The sequence below is a fragment of the Camelina sativa genome, chromosome 1 (assembly GCF_000633955.1).
Source record: "Camelina sativa cultivar DH55 chromosome 1, Cs, whole genome shotgun sequence".
In the NCBI taxonomy this organism is placed as follows: Eukaryota; Viridiplantae; Streptophyta; class Magnoliopsida; order Brassicales; family Brassicaceae; genus Camelina; species Camelina sativa.
In genome coordinates this window covers 19,495,934-19,514,521 of record NC_025685.1, presented here as the reverse complement: position 1 = coordinate 19,514,521, position 18,588 = coordinate 19,495,934, and the positions used below count along the sequence as shown (strand labels likewise).

Below are 18,588 nucleotides of genomic sequence, written 5' to 3'. Positions count from 1 at the left end.
GGTCCTCCTTTAGAGCTTAACTTTCTCTTCTCCCTCGCTGTGGCAGGTAATAATTTCTAGAAACCCTAACGGCCTAACCCTTTGATATTTTTTTTCGGCTCTTTTTTTTTCTTTCGGGAATTTGTTTGGCAAATCAATTTTGAAAGCATGATTGTTGTGTTGAGCCTTGCAATCTGGGCTCTAGTTTTTGGTTTGATCGACTCTCAGGACCTTTAAAAACTCGAATGATCGACCTTTTGAAACACGCAGCGATTTTTGAGTGTTTGCTTGATCGTCGTTTGGTTTCTGGCTGCTAGGTGAAATTGTCAGGCTTTGATCGTATATGTTGAATTATGGCACTTTAGGGATGTACTGAGTTCACAATATAGAGCTTCATCTTCTTGTTTTATCAGTAGAGACTGCCAAAATTCAATAACTGCTTCGATGCTAATAGTGTTTGTTTATTATTATGTTCTAGATGCCCAGAAAGCAAAAGACCTCGTCGTCCTCTTCTTTGGATAAACCTGTCAAGGGATTACCAAATCTGAGCCTCGATGATGAGAAGAAGAAGGGGAATAAGAAGAAGACGAAGGAGATCAAGAAGCTTCTTCACCTAGTCCTTGATTTGGACCACACCCTTATCCACTCAACTCTTGTTTCACAACTTTCTAAAAAGGAGAAGTATCTACTCGAACAGGCTGATTCAAGAAGGCTTGATCTTTGGAGATTCAACAAAGGCCATCCCAATGAATACATCATTAAACTTCGACCTTTTGTTCCTGGCTTTCTTTTCGAAGCAAACTAGCTTTTCACAATGCATGTTTACACAATGGGTTTATCCACTTACGCCCAGACCGTGTTGAACTTGATTGATCCGGATAAAGTTTACTTTGGAGATCGAGTCATCACCAGTAAAGAGAGTCCTAAAGAGAAGACACTCGATCTTGTTGTGGCTGATAAGCAAAGAGTCGTAATTGTCGATGATACAATTGATGTTTGGCCTCATGACAAGAGCAGCTTGTTGCAGATCACCAAGTACGTATATTTCAGAGACGGTGATGATAATACAAAGTCCAAGTCTTACGCAGAAAAGAAGATAGACGAAAGCTCAGACAACGGATCATTGGCGAATGTTCTGAAGTTTCTCCAAGATGTTCACAAAAGATTCGAAAATGAGTTAGATTCACAAGACTTGAGGCCGTTGTTACATGATCCTTGCAGACAAGACTGCTTCTGACTTAATGTATGTATTCAGTCCACAACTTCACATTCTTAAGGGTATTTGTGATTTGTGAAGAATGATTTTAGTTTATTGATTCTCATAATTTAGATGATTAAGGTTTCAACAAAGGAAGATATGAAAGTTTTGTTTTTTTGGATCAACTCCATGGTCATTATATTCTCCCTTATATATTATGTAAAGATGATAATCACTAGCAGAGATGGTGTTTGATTTAATACTGAGTTATATCGCCTTTCTTCATAGTTTTTTTAAAAAAAAAAAAAAAGGTTTAATGCCCATAACTGCATCTCTGAAGATTCTGACACGCTTGAGCCAAAGATGATTTTGTATGGTCCAAATTATGTTATCATATGCTTGTGGTTTTGATTGCTAATATGTTAAAATTGGAAAATGCGTCTGCCATGTTAAATGTTCAATGGAAAAGAATTATGAAGTGTTAGTCATTTTTTCTTCTAGTCTTTTAGATTTGGTTGGTATTACAATAAGATTAAAAGATGTCTTATCATTAAGATTGGGACTGAGTCAGTGCCAACGAAAATCATTTTCATCTAAATTATTGTATTGACACTTAATCCTTTGATATATATATGCCACTTGTTAGCTAAAATGACACTGGAAGAAAACGTTTTCGTACATTCTTGTATGGAAGTAAATATGGCAAAGTTAAATAGTGGAAGATATGTTAAAGAGGTTCTGCCGGTAAGGGTTGCGGCATCAAGTCGAATATAGTGATGATGTTACAGAGAAGATGGTGGAAGACATGCTAAAGAGGGGTCTAGATTTCTATCTAACAACACATGTGCACGACAGCCACTGGCCAAGAGATTATTGTGGCATATGTTTCTTCTCCCAGGACTGGTTAGTTCTTTAGTTTCGTTCACTAAGCTTTCTTTTAAAAATTTTGCTGAAAACTTGACGAAAACGAACTCTGATTACAGATTGCACTCTCCATAACTTGGCTCATCTTTTTACTTGGATCTGCTAATTCTGTGTCTGTAAAGAAAGGTACTTGGAGTTTTTAAATGGTCTGGAAATAACCCATTTCCTCCTCAGATATGGCTTCTTCCATATTTCCTGCCAATCCATCCAGGTGCTCATAAATATATGCTGATTTACAATTTCCTCTGCTCTCAACTTTCTCAGATACTGTTTAAGGTCATTATTTTCTCAGTCTTCCTTTGTTAGTCGACTGACTACTTATACAAAAGAAGTGCCTCTCATAATCAATCCTTGGTTCAATGACTATTCAATAGTATGCAGAATGACAACCCAAAGGTGATGTAACCATATCTGTTTTGTATTCTTTATGCTTCTATAGGAGGTTCCACTATATTAATTGGGCTTTAGATATAGTTATATTGGTAAGGAGATCCATAAGGCATTATCTCAGACTTTATAAAATGGAATATCATCAATGATGGACAACTCAAATGAAGTAATCTCAGAAAAAAAATTGTAATTCTGTTCATAGCTTGTAAACTTCTCTACTTTCACACTTGTTCAAAACACACTTTTAAATGTTTCAATTGTGTGCGCATTTAAAATGATGGATATGGTTTTCTTTCGCTACAGCTTGTTTTGTAGTTCTTGTGTATATATATGTATTAATTGGGCACGATAACCAAAAACTGGGCCTGAAAATTCTACTTATAAATTGGTTAAAAAAGCATGTTCTTAACTTACTTTATGATGAGAAGGAGAACGCATTCCTATTTTTAAACGTTCTTTCAGATAGAGAAAATCCATCGAGCATGCTTGAGACTCATGTTGGAGGGAGCAGGGAAGGGCTCGAGGGTCTTGGTTGAAAAATTGAACACACAGATGTCCACCTCATTAGGGGGAAGGACATGGGCAACTTTCTTCCAGTTGGTCTTGGAACAGATAAGGTTATGATGAGTGAAATAGATGGAGTTTTGTTTGATACCAAGGGTATTGTTAGCAGGCACAGTGATATCCAAGTCGAGAAGCAGGGCATGTGGTCGTCTGGGTCAGCATTAGGATCCATCTTGTAGATGCGGAAGGCCCTTTCGCTACTTTCAGAGGTTGTGCTTGTGACCAACAAAACCTCTCCTGCTGTAGTAACAGCGATGCTAAAATAACAATCAAATCCAAGAGGAGCAAACGTTGGGGATGGGTAAGTGTCACTCCTCGTGAGTTCTTCGAAACCTTGCTGCATAGAAAAATCTATGACTCGAACGAAACTACGCGTTGTTAAAATGTATAGACGGTAACTCCGAAGAACCAGATGTAGTAGGCCAGTTAACATCCTGGGGATACCATAGCTAATCCGAATGAGATCGTAATTGTTAGATTTAGCGGAAGAAAATGTGTTGAAACAGAGTATTTAGAGAAGAGAATATGAGAGATTTCATTAGACTAGAATAGAATAGTTTACAATGTGTGTACAAGCCTTTAAATAACAAAGAGAACTAGGGCTACACTCTCTTCATTTGTTAACTATGTGATAGAGACTTAAGAGGTGAGGATCTCCATGATGATAGTGACCTAACATGGTCTCCTAGGATGAAACCAACATGTGACTTTTCCTCCTCTTATCTCCTAACGTCTATAAACGACTTCTAGATCCATCTCATGGGCCTGAGCTCTTCTCTTCTTCATGTACTCCGGCCTTATTTGTCACTCGTACGGATGTCCGTACAGATCATGATCAATAATCTCCCTCAAGCTTAGCCTAATGAAATGGCTAAACTTGGAACCCATGAAGCATCACCTCATTAAAAACTTCAACATAGAAAACCTCATGGGACAAAACTATGTTGAGGGAAAAAGAGTGTGATGTCCATGTGTTAAGAAGATCGATCATGATCGTGTAAGGTCCACAAGTCCGAGTTTGCGATGAATGTGTTCACAAACCTTGGGACATGTGGCCTTAGTAAAGATATCTGCCAATTGATCTTCACTCATGGTGTGACAAAGAAGTGTCACTCCTTCTTCAATCTTCTCTCGAACTTTATGACAGTCTACTTCAATGTGTTTGGTTCTCTTGTGAAAGACAGAGTTGGTAGCTATGTGGATAGTTGCTTCATTGTCACAGTGCATTGTGATAGGTTGCTTAGACTCAATGCCAAGATCTTTAAGGAGTGCCTTGAGCCATGTTAGTTCATTTGTCAGCTTCCTCATAGCTCGATACTCTGCTTCTGCACTCGAACATGAAACCACCTTTTGCTTCTTCGATTTCCAAGTTACCAAGTTTCCACCAATAAAATTACAATATCCTGTGGTCGAGCGTCTGTCTAATGTGTCTCCAGCATAATCCGCATCACAGTAGCCCACGATTTCAGTGTTTGAATTCTTTCCCATCCAAATACCTTGTCCTGGACTTCCCTTGATGTAGCTCAAGATTCTTTCCGCCACGCTCCAATGGTACTTACTCGGAGATTTCATGTACTGACTTACCTGATTCACAGCATAACATAAGTCAGGTTGTGTAATTGTAAGGTAGATTAGCTTACTTACCAACCGACGATATCGTGTTACATCTTCATATGGTTCATCAATAGGATCTAATGGCTCATCCATCTTATTTTTCTTCTTATCTTTATCTTTCTCCCCCTTTCGCTTGAGCTGGTAGTCCTCAGGAAGTGGAGTGAGAGCAGGTTTTGCTCCAAGTTTCCCTGTTTCACTCAAAAGATCAAGTGCATATTTACGTTGAGATAAAAACAGACTTTCCGGAGACATGCAAATTTCAATCCCAAGGAAATACTTGAGTTCACCGAGATCCTTAATGTCAAACACAGATTTGAGGAAGGTTTTAGTCTCCCTGATTTCTTCAGTGTTGTCCCCAGAAACGATAATGTCGTCCACATAAATGAGGACCAAAATAATCCCAAGAGAGCTTTGCAGAGTGAACAGGGTATGATCAGCCTCAGAGCGTCGAAAACCACGTTCTTTGAGGGTGGAGCTCAGTTTATGGTACCAAGCGCGAGGTTACTGCTTGAGACCGTAAATGGCTTAGCGAAGACCAAGAACTTTAACCGGAGCTACAAGATCCTCAAGACCAGGAGGTGGCGTCATGTAAACCTCCTCATCAAGCTCTCCTTGCAGAAAAGCGTTTTTAACGTCCATTTGCCAAAGATCCCATGAGAGATTCACAGCCAAGGAAAGAACCACACGCACAATGTGTAGTTAAGCCACTGGTGCAAAGGTTTCAGTATAGTCAGCACCATATATTTGTGTGAAGTCGTGCTTTGTAACGTTCGATGTCGCCATTACTCAAGTATTTGGTGATAACCCATTGAGAACTTACAACTTTTTTTCCTTTTGGTAAATCAAATTCATCCCAAGTGTGATTACGGATCATGGCACCGGTTTCCTCTTGAACTGCACCTAACCATTCTTCACTCTGACTTGCTTCATCATAGGTTTGAGGCACATAATGCTCATCAATCTTGCTAAGAAGGCGTGAAACTCTGAGGGGAGAAGCTCAAGTGAACAGACAGATTGGATAGGATGAGCTACGGCTTGATTATTGTAGTAGGATCCGTGTGGAGGGATGAGGCTTGACACGTGTACTTCGACGAAGAGTAGGTTGGTCAGAGGTAGGATCCGCTGGAGGTGGAGGTTGATGTTCATGAGATGATGGACCACTTGAGATATCAGGATACTCTGTATCACCAGTGTGTTCAGGAATTTCTGCAGGTGTTGATGCAGGACCTGTAGTTGTTGTGGTATATGTAGAGGAAGGTTCTGCAGTAGAAGACATTGACTGATCTGATCCTTGGTGTGTGGGTGTGATAATGTTGCCAAGATGTTCAAGGAGGAACTTCAAGCTGGCGGATCGATCACTAGAAGAACATGAGAGATCTTTCAAATCATTCCAGTCGCCTTTCTCAAAATAGCCTGCATTTTCTAAGAACTTGACATCGCGAGAGACAAGCATCCGACTCGTGGTAGGATCATAACATTTGTATCCTTTCTGACTTGTTGAGTAGCCTATGAACATACATTTGATGCTTTTAGCATCAAGTTTACTTCTCTGTTCTCCTGGAATTAAAACAAAACAAACACACCCGAATACCCGTAAGTGATCCAAAGAAGGTTTGTTATGATTGAGTACCTCAAAAGGAGATAAGTCTTGGAGGATTTTTGTTGGTGTTCGATTGATTAAGTAGCAGGCAGTCATTACAGCATCTCCCCAATATCTTTTAGGAACATGTGTGTGGAACATGATCGATCGTGCAACCTCCACAAGGTGTCGATTCTTCCTTTCCGCCACTCCATTCTGTTGAGGGGTATAAGGACAACTCGTTTGTTGTAAGATGCCATTCTTGGCTAAGTGTTCTCAGAATCGATGACATGTGTATTCTCCTCCATTGTCTGATTGTAGTACCTTTATTTTTGCATTAAAGTGATTAGTGACATAATTCTGAAAGTGAACAAAAGCATCATACACTCTATGTTTAGATGGTAACAATGTAATCCATGTGTACTTTGATTTTTCATCAATAAATGTCACAAAATACTTGTTATTGTCTCTAGATAGGCAAGGTGATGTCCAAACATCAGAGTGAACTAAATCAAAGCAGTGTTCATAGATAGTAGTGGATTGAGAGAAAATGGACTTGCAATGTTTTCCAAGAATACATGACTGACACTTTGAGTTATCAAATGAAACATTAGGGATCATTTATTCAAAAGCACGAGAGTGAGGATGGCCTAATCTAGCATGCCAAACATCACTTGAACTACTAATAAAACTAGACTTAAACGAAACAGATGTGAGAGGATTTGATGTAGTTGTCTCTAGAACATAGAGATCTCCATTCGCATTTCCTTCTCCCAGAATCTTTCCAGTCTCAATATCCTGAAAATGAACACTATTAGGACCAAAAATGGTGTAGCAATTCAAATCAGTGGTTGCTTTCTTTACCGATAAAAGATTTGAAGTAAAAGTAGGCATAAAGAAAGCTTTGGATTTCTTATCAAAAAGTTTCAAATCTCCTACTCCTTTAACATGTATGCGATCTCCATTTGCAATAACTACATTACCTAAGGCTGATTTTATGTTGTATATTAGACTAGGATTACTTATCATGTGATGAGAAGCTCCTGAGTCAACAACAAGTGGTTTACTGGGTTTGGAAGCAAAGAAAGTGGTACCAGAATCCTTTAGTGTTGCGATGGATCGAATGAGAGCCTCCAAGTCTGATTTCTTCACGAATTCTCCATAAGCTGCAGCCATGGCTGTAGCGTTTCCTGGATTTGCTGCACAGGCTCCTTGACTGCTCGTCCCTTCTTGAGAGATATGTGCCTTGAACTTCGCCGGTTTCAGGTGAGGATGAAGAATCCAGGACTTGTCCTTCACATGACCTCTTTTCTTACAATGATCGCACACTACCACCTTCCTTTCCTCATGTATGTAGGTTCCTTTGTTGGCTGTGGCTAGTTCTTCCTTCCCACTGAATAAGCCAAGTGAGTCTTGTTCTTTTTGTACTTGAGAACACACATCCTCGAGTGTAGGGAGCCTGTCTCCTCGTAGTATATGCTTGATAAGGTCGTTGAATGCAGGATTCAGAGTAAGTAGGAGACCAAATACTTTGTCCTGCTCTTTTCGCTCGTTAAGGATGATTGAATCTATGGTACTTGGTCGAAGCATCTCGAGTTCAGCCCATAACAATATGAATTTTCCAAAGTGCTTCGTGAACTCCAAGTCTTCTTGATGGAGACAGTTGATGGCTTTCTTGACCTCAAATACTCGGGTCAAGTTAGTGACGTTTCCATACACATTTGTAAGTGTATCCCATAACTCCTTAGCTGCCTCACAATACGAGTACGCTTCAAGGATGGGTGCGTCGAGTGAGTTCTGGAGAATGACAAGTACGGTATGATTTTCTTGGAACCACTTGACTTCCTTTTCGAGTTCAGCCGCCTTGTCTTCTTCCTTCTCTTCTTTACCGTCTTCTTTGTAGGCTTTCTTAGGGAGTTGATTTGTTTCGATATGGATCCACAATCCCCTGCCACTAAGAGTGGTATTCGTGGTTCTTTTCCACAGTAAATAATTTGCACCTTTTAGTACAACATGTGTAACGATTGGTTTGGTGTTATCCATGGCGAGTAACAGAGTAGAAACAGAGGAAATATCAAAAAGAAACAGAGCAGAACGGAGAGATGAGAAGAGTAAAACAGATGAACTTTAAGAATAACTATAGACTTTGAGTAGAATAGAAAGAGTAGAAAGAGTATGTTTTAGAGAATTCAAGATCGAGAAACATGCTCTGATACCATGTTAGATTTAGCGGAAGAAAATGTGTTGAAACAGAGTATTTAGAGAAGAGAATATGAGAGATTTCATTAGACTAGAATAGAATAGTTTACAATGTGTGTACAAGCCTTTAAATAGCAAAGAGAACTAGGGCTACACTCTCTTCATTTGTCAACTATGTGATAGAGACATAAGAGGTGAGGATCTCCATGATGATAGTGACCTAACATGGTCTCCTAGGATGAAACCAACATGTGACTTTTCCTCCTCTTATCTCCTAATGTCTATAAACGACTTCTAGATCCTTCTCATGGGCCTGAGCTCTTCTCTTCTTCATGTACTCCGGCCTTATTCGTCACTCGTACGGATGTCCGTACAGATCATGATCAATAGTAATGAGCATTCCCTTTCTTGTAAAACCCTAAAAAACAAACAAGGGCGTCAAAGAACCATACTAAAGCTAACTCTTGCGTCTTCTTATCTACCCACTTACGTCCCCTAATTTCATCAGCTTATAATAAGTAAACAGAGCTACTAGTTAATTCCCATTCAAACTCCCTATCTCTATCTTCCATACGCTTCAGAGCAGAGTCGGTTGATAGGAGCGACTCTAACGGAGGAAGATCAATCCTATTCCCAGTACTAAACACATCTATAATATATAATCTGGATCGAGAATCTAGCATCAGGAACCATTTACCGCAGCATGCCAGGAATCGACTCCCTGAAGTAGAGTTTCTCCCAGCTGCTCTCCTGTAAACCATAACTTCTTCGTATGGGTTGTACAGCACGCAATCAGTACCGTCGTCAGGAAAAAGCATTAGCCATAGAGATCCGATTTTCCGGGGAACTGTTTGTTTCGAAACAGAATACCAGTTGGAACAAACCATCTTAGCTCGATGGAAATCCACAAAACTCAAAAGTTCAAACAGAGATATGATGATATCGAGGGGCAAATTCGACCAGTTACTAGGGTTACGAGTCTCCATGGTGTTGATAAGAGAGACTGGTTCCAGGTTTTTTCAGGAAGAAATCTCTCTAAAACTCTTGTTGATGCTCTTCTTCAGACAAGACTCATGAGTTTTCTGACTGCCGGATCCACCAGAACGTAGCTTTTGGGATATCAGACGAGTGAGAACAGCTCTTATTATTATACCGGAATGATGTGGTCAGAGAAGATTTTTTACCCCTTACTAAATTATTTATGAAAAGGTCCATAAGAATAATTTTAATGACAAAACCTCTCAACTAAATTATTAATAAATATATGCCCCTCAATAATAAGGAAAAAAAAACCCTCCTACTATAAACGTATGTCGTTAAATTGGTACTCTGGATTTTTGTATGTTTTAAAAAGTCACATAGATATTTCCTTTAGACATAAACGATGCAGTAATTGTTCAAAAACAGCATAAAATTTTAATAGCTTTTTTTTTAAACAAGCAATCATCTATCACAGTAAAGTTTCGAGAATTTTATCAGTTCGACCATGAACAGTAGCAAATATTTTGGCCAATGCCATTTTTCCCACTTCTTTTCCCGCCTACCACAACTCTATAATCAAAAGACTATTATATCCTTCTATTTTAAATCCATAAGACTAATTATTTATTTATTTTTTAGATTTGGCAAAAACGATCTGCAAAACATAAATGATCTCTTCTTGTTCTAACACCGATTTTCGTTTCTTCCATCTCAGACACTTTCAACTTTCCATCTTCTCCCATCTCAAGCTCTCTCCGTCCATCGCCAGCACTGCAACACAAATTGTATCTCTCTTTGCCAAACTCTATCTGTTTGAGTCCATCGACCGCATATAATGGAGAAATTCTTTATATGCAGATACAATGGACCAGATTCAACAACCAAGGTTTTTTCCACCATTATTATACCATTTGTTCTGTTTATGAACCATATAAGTTTGGTATGACCATTTGTGTTCATTGCTAACAAAAGTAGTTGTACTCACTACAAATCTGCAATTCCGGTGGACGAGATTCAGCAGCCAAGGTATTTGTCCACCACTATTATGTCATTCGCTCTCTAAGTGGACCAAATCTGTTTGGTCTGACCCTTTGTGTCCATTGCTAACCAAAAAAATTGTCCACATTGTAGGTCTGTAGTTCCGGTGGACCAGATCCAACAACAAAGGTTCTTGTCCACCACTATTATGTTCTTAGTTCTTTTAAGTGGACCATATCTGTTTGGTCTGACCCTTTTTGTCTATTGCTAACCAAATTTTTTTTTTTACATTGTAGGTCTGAAGTTCCGGTGGACTAGATTTAACATGCAAGGTTTTTGTCCTCCCCTATTATGTCCTTTGTTATCTTAGGTGGACCATATCTGTTCATGTTGTGCCTCTAATGGACTAAAGCCTTAGAGGGCTTTGTTCCTAACCTGCGGTGGACATGTTTGTCTATTGTCCTTCCTTGCGTTTTTGTTTATCTACCTTCAGAATTTTCTTATGTAAAACCTACTCTTTTTTTCTCCTAAATGTAATCTCTTTTGGTCAATCACTATAATATGAGCAGTCCAACAAGTTTGTGCAAAAAGAATTGTTTGTCTTCACTAATTGGATAAACTGTCTACCACATTTTGATAGACAACAATGTCAACAATTACCATTATTGTCTAAGTTTGAATAATAACCATCATCCAAGGTTCTCCTGTATTACAATAATTGGGTAGACATAAAATACTTGTCCACAATGCTATTTACAGTACCATTGTATGCTACCTTATGGATGGACAATAATTGCATATTATTATAGTGCCCTAAAAATTGTGTACACAGACACAGCTTAATGAAAGAGAAAGAAAATGTGTCACCCATTAATATTTCTTGGTGAACCGCACAAAACAGTCGCTCACATGTCTCATCATCCCTCTTGTATTCTTTAATTCAAGGGTATTTCTGTCTTTTTCATATGTGGCATATACTAAAAATGGCAGTTTAGAAAAAGAAAATACAAACTGGCATTCCTCATAACTTTTCTTTTAAAAATGGCATTTCTTGTGAAATTCCCGTAAAGTTTCAATAGTTTCTAATATCGATATACAAATTTTAATCTCGTGTAAAGTGTAAGCCATCATTTGATCTCGTGCTTCTCTTTCATATACGTTAAAGTTTTAAAAAGTCTATAGCAAAATTGTAAATCGTAATCATTTTGTTTAACTCTATTAGCTTTGGTGCTTATGTTGAAAGGATAGAATGATAGATGGTAAACTTGCTTCTTAGGGCCTGATTGGTTCAACCGCAGCGTTTGCGGTTGCGGGAGATTGCGGAAGCGGGTGGTTGTGGTTTCAAGCGTTATTACGCGTTTTGAATAACGGGTTTAGCGTTTTAAAATGAGTGCGTTTGCGGGAGTTAACGATTGGTTGACCAGCGGGTGCAATAGCAGTTAAAACATAATAAATATAATATATAATTATATAAATGTTTAAAAATACCAAAATTTTTATTAAACTTGATTTATAATTAAAATTTATTAAAAAATACTAAAATAATTATTTAAAAACAAATAAATTTCATATTGAAAAACTTATTACTTTATGCATTTGGCATTTTACAAAAACTTTAATCAAGTAATTTGATAAATGATAAAACATATGTTTTAGATCGTAGATCATCTTTCTTAAATCTAACACACTAAATAAGTTCTGTGGGGCAGTAGTTACATCGGTAGTAATGATCAAACGAGATTTGAGAAGAGTCACTCTTGATTTGTTTTTATATTTTTAAATAAATCTTATATTTTAATTTTTTTTTGATGAAATTTTATATTTATTTAGATTTTTTTGAACATATGTGCGATGTGCCATTAAATTTACATTAAGTTTTCTGGGTTATTGATAGTTGAAATCTTATTTTTTCAATTGTTTATTTTTTAATATTCTCAATCGTATTCGTACTTCATTTTCTCCAATCCTTAATAAATAAAATAGTTAGATAAAATATATATAAAAAAATATTTCATTTTCATTGATTTGTTTCAAGTTTAAAAAAAACAAAAAAAACTAACCAACCGCAATCGCCCGCAACCGCAAACGCTTGCTGGAAGCAGCTTTTGGAATTCAGTTGTTTGAGAGTGATTTGGAGCGATTGGAAGCGGTTTGTGTGACTGGTACCAATCGCTAGGAACCGGTACCACCCGCAAATATTATTATTAAAGATATTGCCGACAAATATTATTACTTTTTGTTACTGTTTTGGTCGGAGAGTCGGATTGTATTATAAAAGGTAAAGTTTTGTTGTCCTTTCGAGTTAAATTATTGGGCTTGGCCAGGGAATTTGGTAATTGGTCTTTACTTGGTTAAACATATATGTTAGGCCGTAAGTGTAAAGGTTAAGTGTAAAATAAGCTGAATAATCCAAACTACAAACATTATCTCTCCAAAATGTAATTAACAACTCCAATCCAATTGGTGACCACAATTTAGGAAAATAATGAAGAGAAATATTACATTCCTCTATATTTCACAATTTTTTTTACCATTTGAAAGAAATATTTTTTCCTCTACATTCCTCTACATTCTTCAAAAAATAATGAATAATAGAACAAAAATGTTTCTCTCCAAAGTTGATGAGAAACAAATGAAACAAAAAAAGAACAAATATTAAAATTCATTTTCTATTTTAAAATAAATAAAAAATGTGTTTATATATAATATTTCAATTTTCTAATAAAATAATTTTCATATTTTCACAATGTAATGACAGAAAAAAATATTTTTGATATGAATTTTATGTTGAACTAATCTTAAGGCTTTATTTGAAATATGTATGAAAAATAAAACAAATTTAAGAGACTCTTGTTTATAATGTAAATAAAAACTAAAAATATTTTAAATTACTCTTAAAATTTTATAGTTTGTTAAAATTAATTATTAATATTTAATATGACATATCCAAAATTTAACTCCATAACCTTAATTTTGAAATCAAATGTAAAATTTATTATGCATATATACATTAGTAGTATCAGTATTATCATTGAAATTTGATTTATTTAATATTTAATATATTTTAAAAAATATTTTTATTGTTTGGTTCCAATTTACTATTTTGTTCATTTTCTGCAGATTTTCTTTTCATTCCTTAAAAACTGTTTATTACTTTACGCATCATTCTTTTAATTCCTTTTCTTTTTGTTTCTTATAATGGTTAACAATATATATGTTTTACTACTATCCTATAAAAGTACTTTCAAAAAAATCCCTTCAACAAAACCCCAAAAAAAAAATCCATTTCTATTAACAACAATATAACTATATCTTACAATAAATCAAATATCACTTATGAAAACAACATGTACGTGCGGTCCGTATCTAGTTCTAACAATAATTCAATTAACTTTCAACTGGATCTATAAAAATATTCTTAAAAAAACATGAAATTTATTGTTTGAATAATTTCAATTCTAAAACCAACAGTAGATTTTTTATCACTAGTTGCAGCAATGAGAAATTGAAATTAATTGCATGTTTTTAGATGGCTTTTGATGTTAGTATTCAAACAGTAATTACATACTTTGTCTGTTTGTCCTACAAAAGCTACCTAAAATATCTAAAAGGCCTCGAGGATTCTATCAACACCATCATTTGGTTTCTTTTACCTAAATTACAAACATTCTCATAATTCAAAGTCCTACACTATGAGAGGGTGGAAACAGTGCGATTCAATTGCTCCTGCTAGAGTTGAATCTGTGTAATTCTTCGTGAGCAACTAGAGCTTCCATGATGCTCTCGACCCACCTGCCATACACACACACATACTCAAACCCATGGAAAATCCAGGTGACGATAGTACTCGATTCGTCGGTTATGTGAAAAGAGGACTCAGTTCAGAGCCTAGTTGACATATTTCACCATATCAAAAGATCAATATTTACCCTTCAAGTCCTGGTTTCTCTGGGTAATACACGTTTTTCAATCCTCGTCGTCTTGCAGCTGATGCAGTTGTCTCTCCAATGCAGGCAACGCAATTGCTCCATTGCTCCTCGTTTTGAATCAGATTCAGCCAGGCCCTGTCGAAACCCATATTAGAAGATATATTTATATGAAAGACTGGTAACAGCATTCCCCTAAAATTTGCTGCACCAACAGATGATATAAAAACGGACAGATGATGAGTTGCAATAGGATGACAATTGATGGCGCCTACCCAACTGTAGAAGGTGAAGCTACAGAAAGAACAGGAGCAGACAGTGCCTGTTGCAGGAGCACCGTATCAACACTCTGCACAGGAACCTAGCAATAGTAAACAACGAAACTGACCATTACAGTATCTTCAAATACGCACATACCAAGGACCAAAACGTGAGAGCCTATATAAAAATGATGAAAAAGTTGCAATAAATTACATTTTCTAGGACTGGTCTAGTAAGTGTAAGGCTTACTGTTGTGTATGTATTCAGCCTGAAAACTTCAAATCCACGTTTGGACAACCCATCCTCTAAGATTCACATGTAGAAAACGAAGCACAGTAAACTGGTCAGTCATGGACTTCAAAATCTCAAAATCATAAACATAAGCTAATTTTACATAGATTTAGTCAGTTTTCCATGTGCCAAGGATTAATCCACACATCCATATGGAAAAGGACAGTGCAAATGTTACAATGCTTTTCAACTTTTGGAATACTATCACTTAGGACATGTAAGCCAAAGTCAAGAATTGTAATCTCCAAATCTATTTTCTCCTGCTCTTAACAGTTTTACTGCATCTCCAACAAAGATTTTATAATTTGGTGAATATCTCTATTTTAATGCCAGAATTAACATGGCATTTTCCAACTGCCTAAAAAATTTGTACAGGATATGAAATTATGAATTATCTAATCTATTTTCATTATTCAGTCCTAATAATTCTTCTTCTATGTGTTCAACACAATAAGCTCAATGGAATTGAGAAAACTTAACAACACACGCCAATATCATTGCCTGCTTTTAGAGAAGCCGGGTATAAGACAGAGGACCTTTTGCCAACTTTCTGATACGTTTTGGTTGTTATTCTCAAGAACAGACAAGACGAATAAGAACACAATACTCTTTATTTAGAATAAGACAACGGTACAAGCCAAGAGAAATGTTTATGGAGTCTCTTCCCTCCCCCTTACACTCTTTATCAAATACTCGACAATGTTCCCCATTCCCCCCACCTACTACATAAGTACTACTTGTGATATCCCTGCCCCACCCCAAAGAACCGTTACAGCCTCTGCAACACGACAGTGACACTTATTCCCTAATAAGACACATGACCCTCCCACAAGGCCCACTACACTACTGGATCCCCCTTAGTAAACTACTTAGCCACTTGGGCTTTTCTTCTTCCTTTGATATTGATAGAGGATAGGAGGATGTTGGACCTCAAATGTATCATTACCCCCGCCTTTGAAATTCACCTTGTCCTCAAGGTTGAATCCTGGAAACTGTCCCTTCATGGTGCTTACCCATTCCCATGAGCACTCGAAATCCGGTAAGCCCCTCCACTTAATTAGGACTTCAGCCTGACCTGAAACAGGGTTCTTGCGAACGTCCAGTATTGTCTCCGGTTCTGCTTCCAGTACTCCGTCATCCGTGAGCTGCTCAGGAAGAGATGCGGCCACAATCTGATCCCCCACCGCCTTTTTCAATTGAGACACGTGAAAGGTGGGGTGAATCTTTGCTTCCTCAGGAAGTTTCAGGCGATAAGCGACCTTCCCCACTCTGGCTTCGATGGCATAGGGTCCATAGAACCTGGCTGCTAACTTCTCGTTGGCTCTTCTGGCCAGAGAACGACGTCTGAAAGGTCGCATCTTCAGATATACTTGCTCCCCTACTTCGAAGTCTACCTCTCTTCGATGAGCATCTGCCCTTTTCTTCATGCGTTGTTGAGCCTTGTGAAGATGTTCCCTGATCAATCCCAGCACTGCGTCTCTTTCCCGTAACTGAGTCTCCAACTCTGCATTGGAGGTGGAGCCATTCTCGTATTTCACCAGTGTGGGGGGTTCACGGCCGTAGACAGCTTGAAACGAGGACATACGAATGGCCGAGTGATAAGAAGAATTGTAAAACAGTTCAGCCCAGGGGAGGAACCGTGACCAAGTGCGAGGCTGTTCCCCTGCGAAACACCGCAAGTAGGTCTCTAGGCTCCTGTTGGTGACCTCCGTCTGTCCATCAGACTGAGGGTGGTAAGCTGTGCTAAAGCAGAGGGTGGTACCTGCTAAGCGAAAGAGCTCCTTCCAGAACTGGCTAGTGAAAACTTTATCACGGTCCGAGACGATGGTGCGAGGGAACCCATGTAGACGCAGAATCTCTTGAATGAACAGGTTGGCGACGTCCGTAGCTGTAAAGGGGTGTTTAATGAGCGAGAAATGAGCGTATTTGGATAGGCGATCTACCACCACCAAGACAGCGTTGTTCCCACCAGATTTTGGTAACCCCTCTATGAAATCCATAGAGATGTCTTCCCAGACTTTCTCCGGGACAGGTAAGGGTTGTAGCAGACCACCGGGGGCCAAGGTTGAATATTTGTAACGCTGACAAACCGAACAGGCTGCCACATGCCTTCGAATATCAGTCATCATACCCTCCCAGTAGAATAAATCCCCGATCCTCTTCTGTGTTTTCAGAACGCCCCCATGACCCCCTAGCTTTCCATCATGGAATTCTCGCATTATCAACCCCGTAACTGCCAAAGAGTTAGGTATCACTAACCTCCCTTGCCTCAGCAACCTCCCCTGCACCAAGGAGAACTCAGGGTACAAGTTACCTCCTTCTCGCAGGTTTTTGATGATGCCCTGCAGTTCAGGATCCTTATCGACCTCGGCACAAATCTCTTCTAGTTGAATGGCTGCTGGAATTGATATTGCAAACAACGACGGTACCATCTCTTTACGGGACAAGGCGTCAGCTGCCTTATTCTCCAACCCCGGCTTATACTGGATGTCAAAGTCAAAGCCCAGCAACTTCGTTAGCCACCTCTGATACTCCATGTTGATTTCTCTCTGTTCCAACAAGAACTTCAGACTTTTTTGATCTGTCCTCACCAAAAACTTTCTGCCAAGGAGGTAGTGTCGCCATTTCTGTATTGCTAGTACAATGGCCATAAGCTCGCGCTCATAAATGGACTTGAGTCGCTGCCTATCCGTCAGAGCCTGACTGTAGTAAGCGATGGGTCTCTCTTTTTGCATAAGAACAGCACCCAAACCCACCCCCGACGCATCAGATTCCACGACAAACACCTCTGTAAAGTCGGGTAAGGCTAGAACGGGAACAGTTGTCATCGCCTTTCTGAGTTTGACAAAAGCTGCCTCGCTCTTCTCAGTCCACTCGAACTGATCTTTTTTTAACAAATCAGTGAGTGGTCTAGCTATCTCTCCATAGCCTTGTACAAATTTTCGATAGTATCCAGTCAGCCCCAGGAACCCTCTTAAAGCTTTGATGTTCGCAGGAGCCTCCCATTCCACCATAGCTTGTATTTTGCTTGGATCAGCAGACACCCCTTCTGGTGAGATCACATGTCCCAAATAGGCTATCTTGGTAGTGCCAAACTGACACTTTTTTTGGTTAGCATACAACTGATGCTTATGAAGCAGTTTGAGAACCTCTCGGAGATGATCTTGATGCTCCTCCTTCGATCGACTATAAATGAGGATATCATCAAAGAAGACAAGCACAAATCTTCGGAGAAAGGGTCAGAACACCTCATTCATCAAGGACTGAAAGGTAGCTGGTGCGTTTGTGAGGCCAAAGGGCATCACTAGAAACTCATAGTGACTGTCATGAGACCTAAACGCGGTTTTTGGGACATCCTCTGCTTTGACCCGGATTTGATGGTAGCCTGAGCGCAAGTCTAACTTGGAGAAGATGTTTGCACCGTGGAGCTCGTCTAGTAGCTGATCAATCATCGGGATAGGGAAGCTGTCAGGTACCGTGGCTTTGTTGAGAGAACGATAGTCCACACAAAACCTCCAGCTGCCGTCTTTCTTTTTGACCAGGAGTACCGGACTTGAAAACGGACTACCGCTTTCGCGAATGATCCCTGCAGCTAACATCGTGGCAATCTGTCTTTCTATTTCTTCTTTTTGGGCGTGTGGGTACCGGAATGGCCTCACACTGACCGGTTCACTGTCAGGTTTCAGAACGATGGAGTGCTCTTT

The 18,588-nt window shown here is 38.6% G+C and overlaps 2 protein-coding genes and 1 pseudogene across 6 annotated transcripts in view; 1 reads left to right on the top strand and 2 right to left on the bottom strand.

Annotated features, from left to right (window-relative positions):
* LOC104699404 lies at nucleotides 458-2,674 on the top strand (annotated as a pseudogene).
* Nucleotides 8,957-9,433, bottom strand: LOC104709849 (F-box protein At2g14500-like). The gene has a single exon (XM_010426403.1). It carries the CDS (start codon nucleotides 9,431-9,433, stop codon nucleotides 8,957-8,959), a length of 477 nt encoding a protein of 158 aa, XP_010424705.1.
* Nucleotides 13,912-18,588, bottom strand: part of LOC104709839 (uroporphyrinogen-III synthase, chloroplastic-like) — a 21,470-nt gene continuing 16,793 nt past the window's right edge. Inside the window, exons 5-8 of one of the 5 annotated variants that reach the window (XM_019228914.1) lie at nucleotides 14,807-14,898; nucleotides 14,608-14,693; nucleotides 14,336-14,470; nucleotides 13,912-14,198 (exon numbers count right to left, since the gene is read on the bottom strand). In XM_019228914.1, coding sequence (XP_019084459.1) covers nucleotides 14,123-14,198; nucleotides 14,336-14,470; nucleotides 14,608-14,693; nucleotides 14,807-14,898 — 389 coding nt within the window. In that variant the 3' untranslated portion in view covers nucleotides 13,912-14,122. The remainder of the gene's footprint in view (nucleotides 14,199-14,335; nucleotides 14,471-14,607; nucleotides 14,694-14,806; nucleotides 14,899-18,588) is intronic. The other 4 variants (XM_019228915.1, XM_019228917.1, XM_019228920.1 and 1 more) reach the window with 4 other exon arrangements.

Excerpts from the sequence above, each read along its gene's own strand:
- LOC104709849 (XM_010426403.1), bottom strand. The coding sequence starts at position 9,433 with ATGGAGACTCGTAACCCTAGTAACTGGTCGAATTTGCCCCTCGATATC.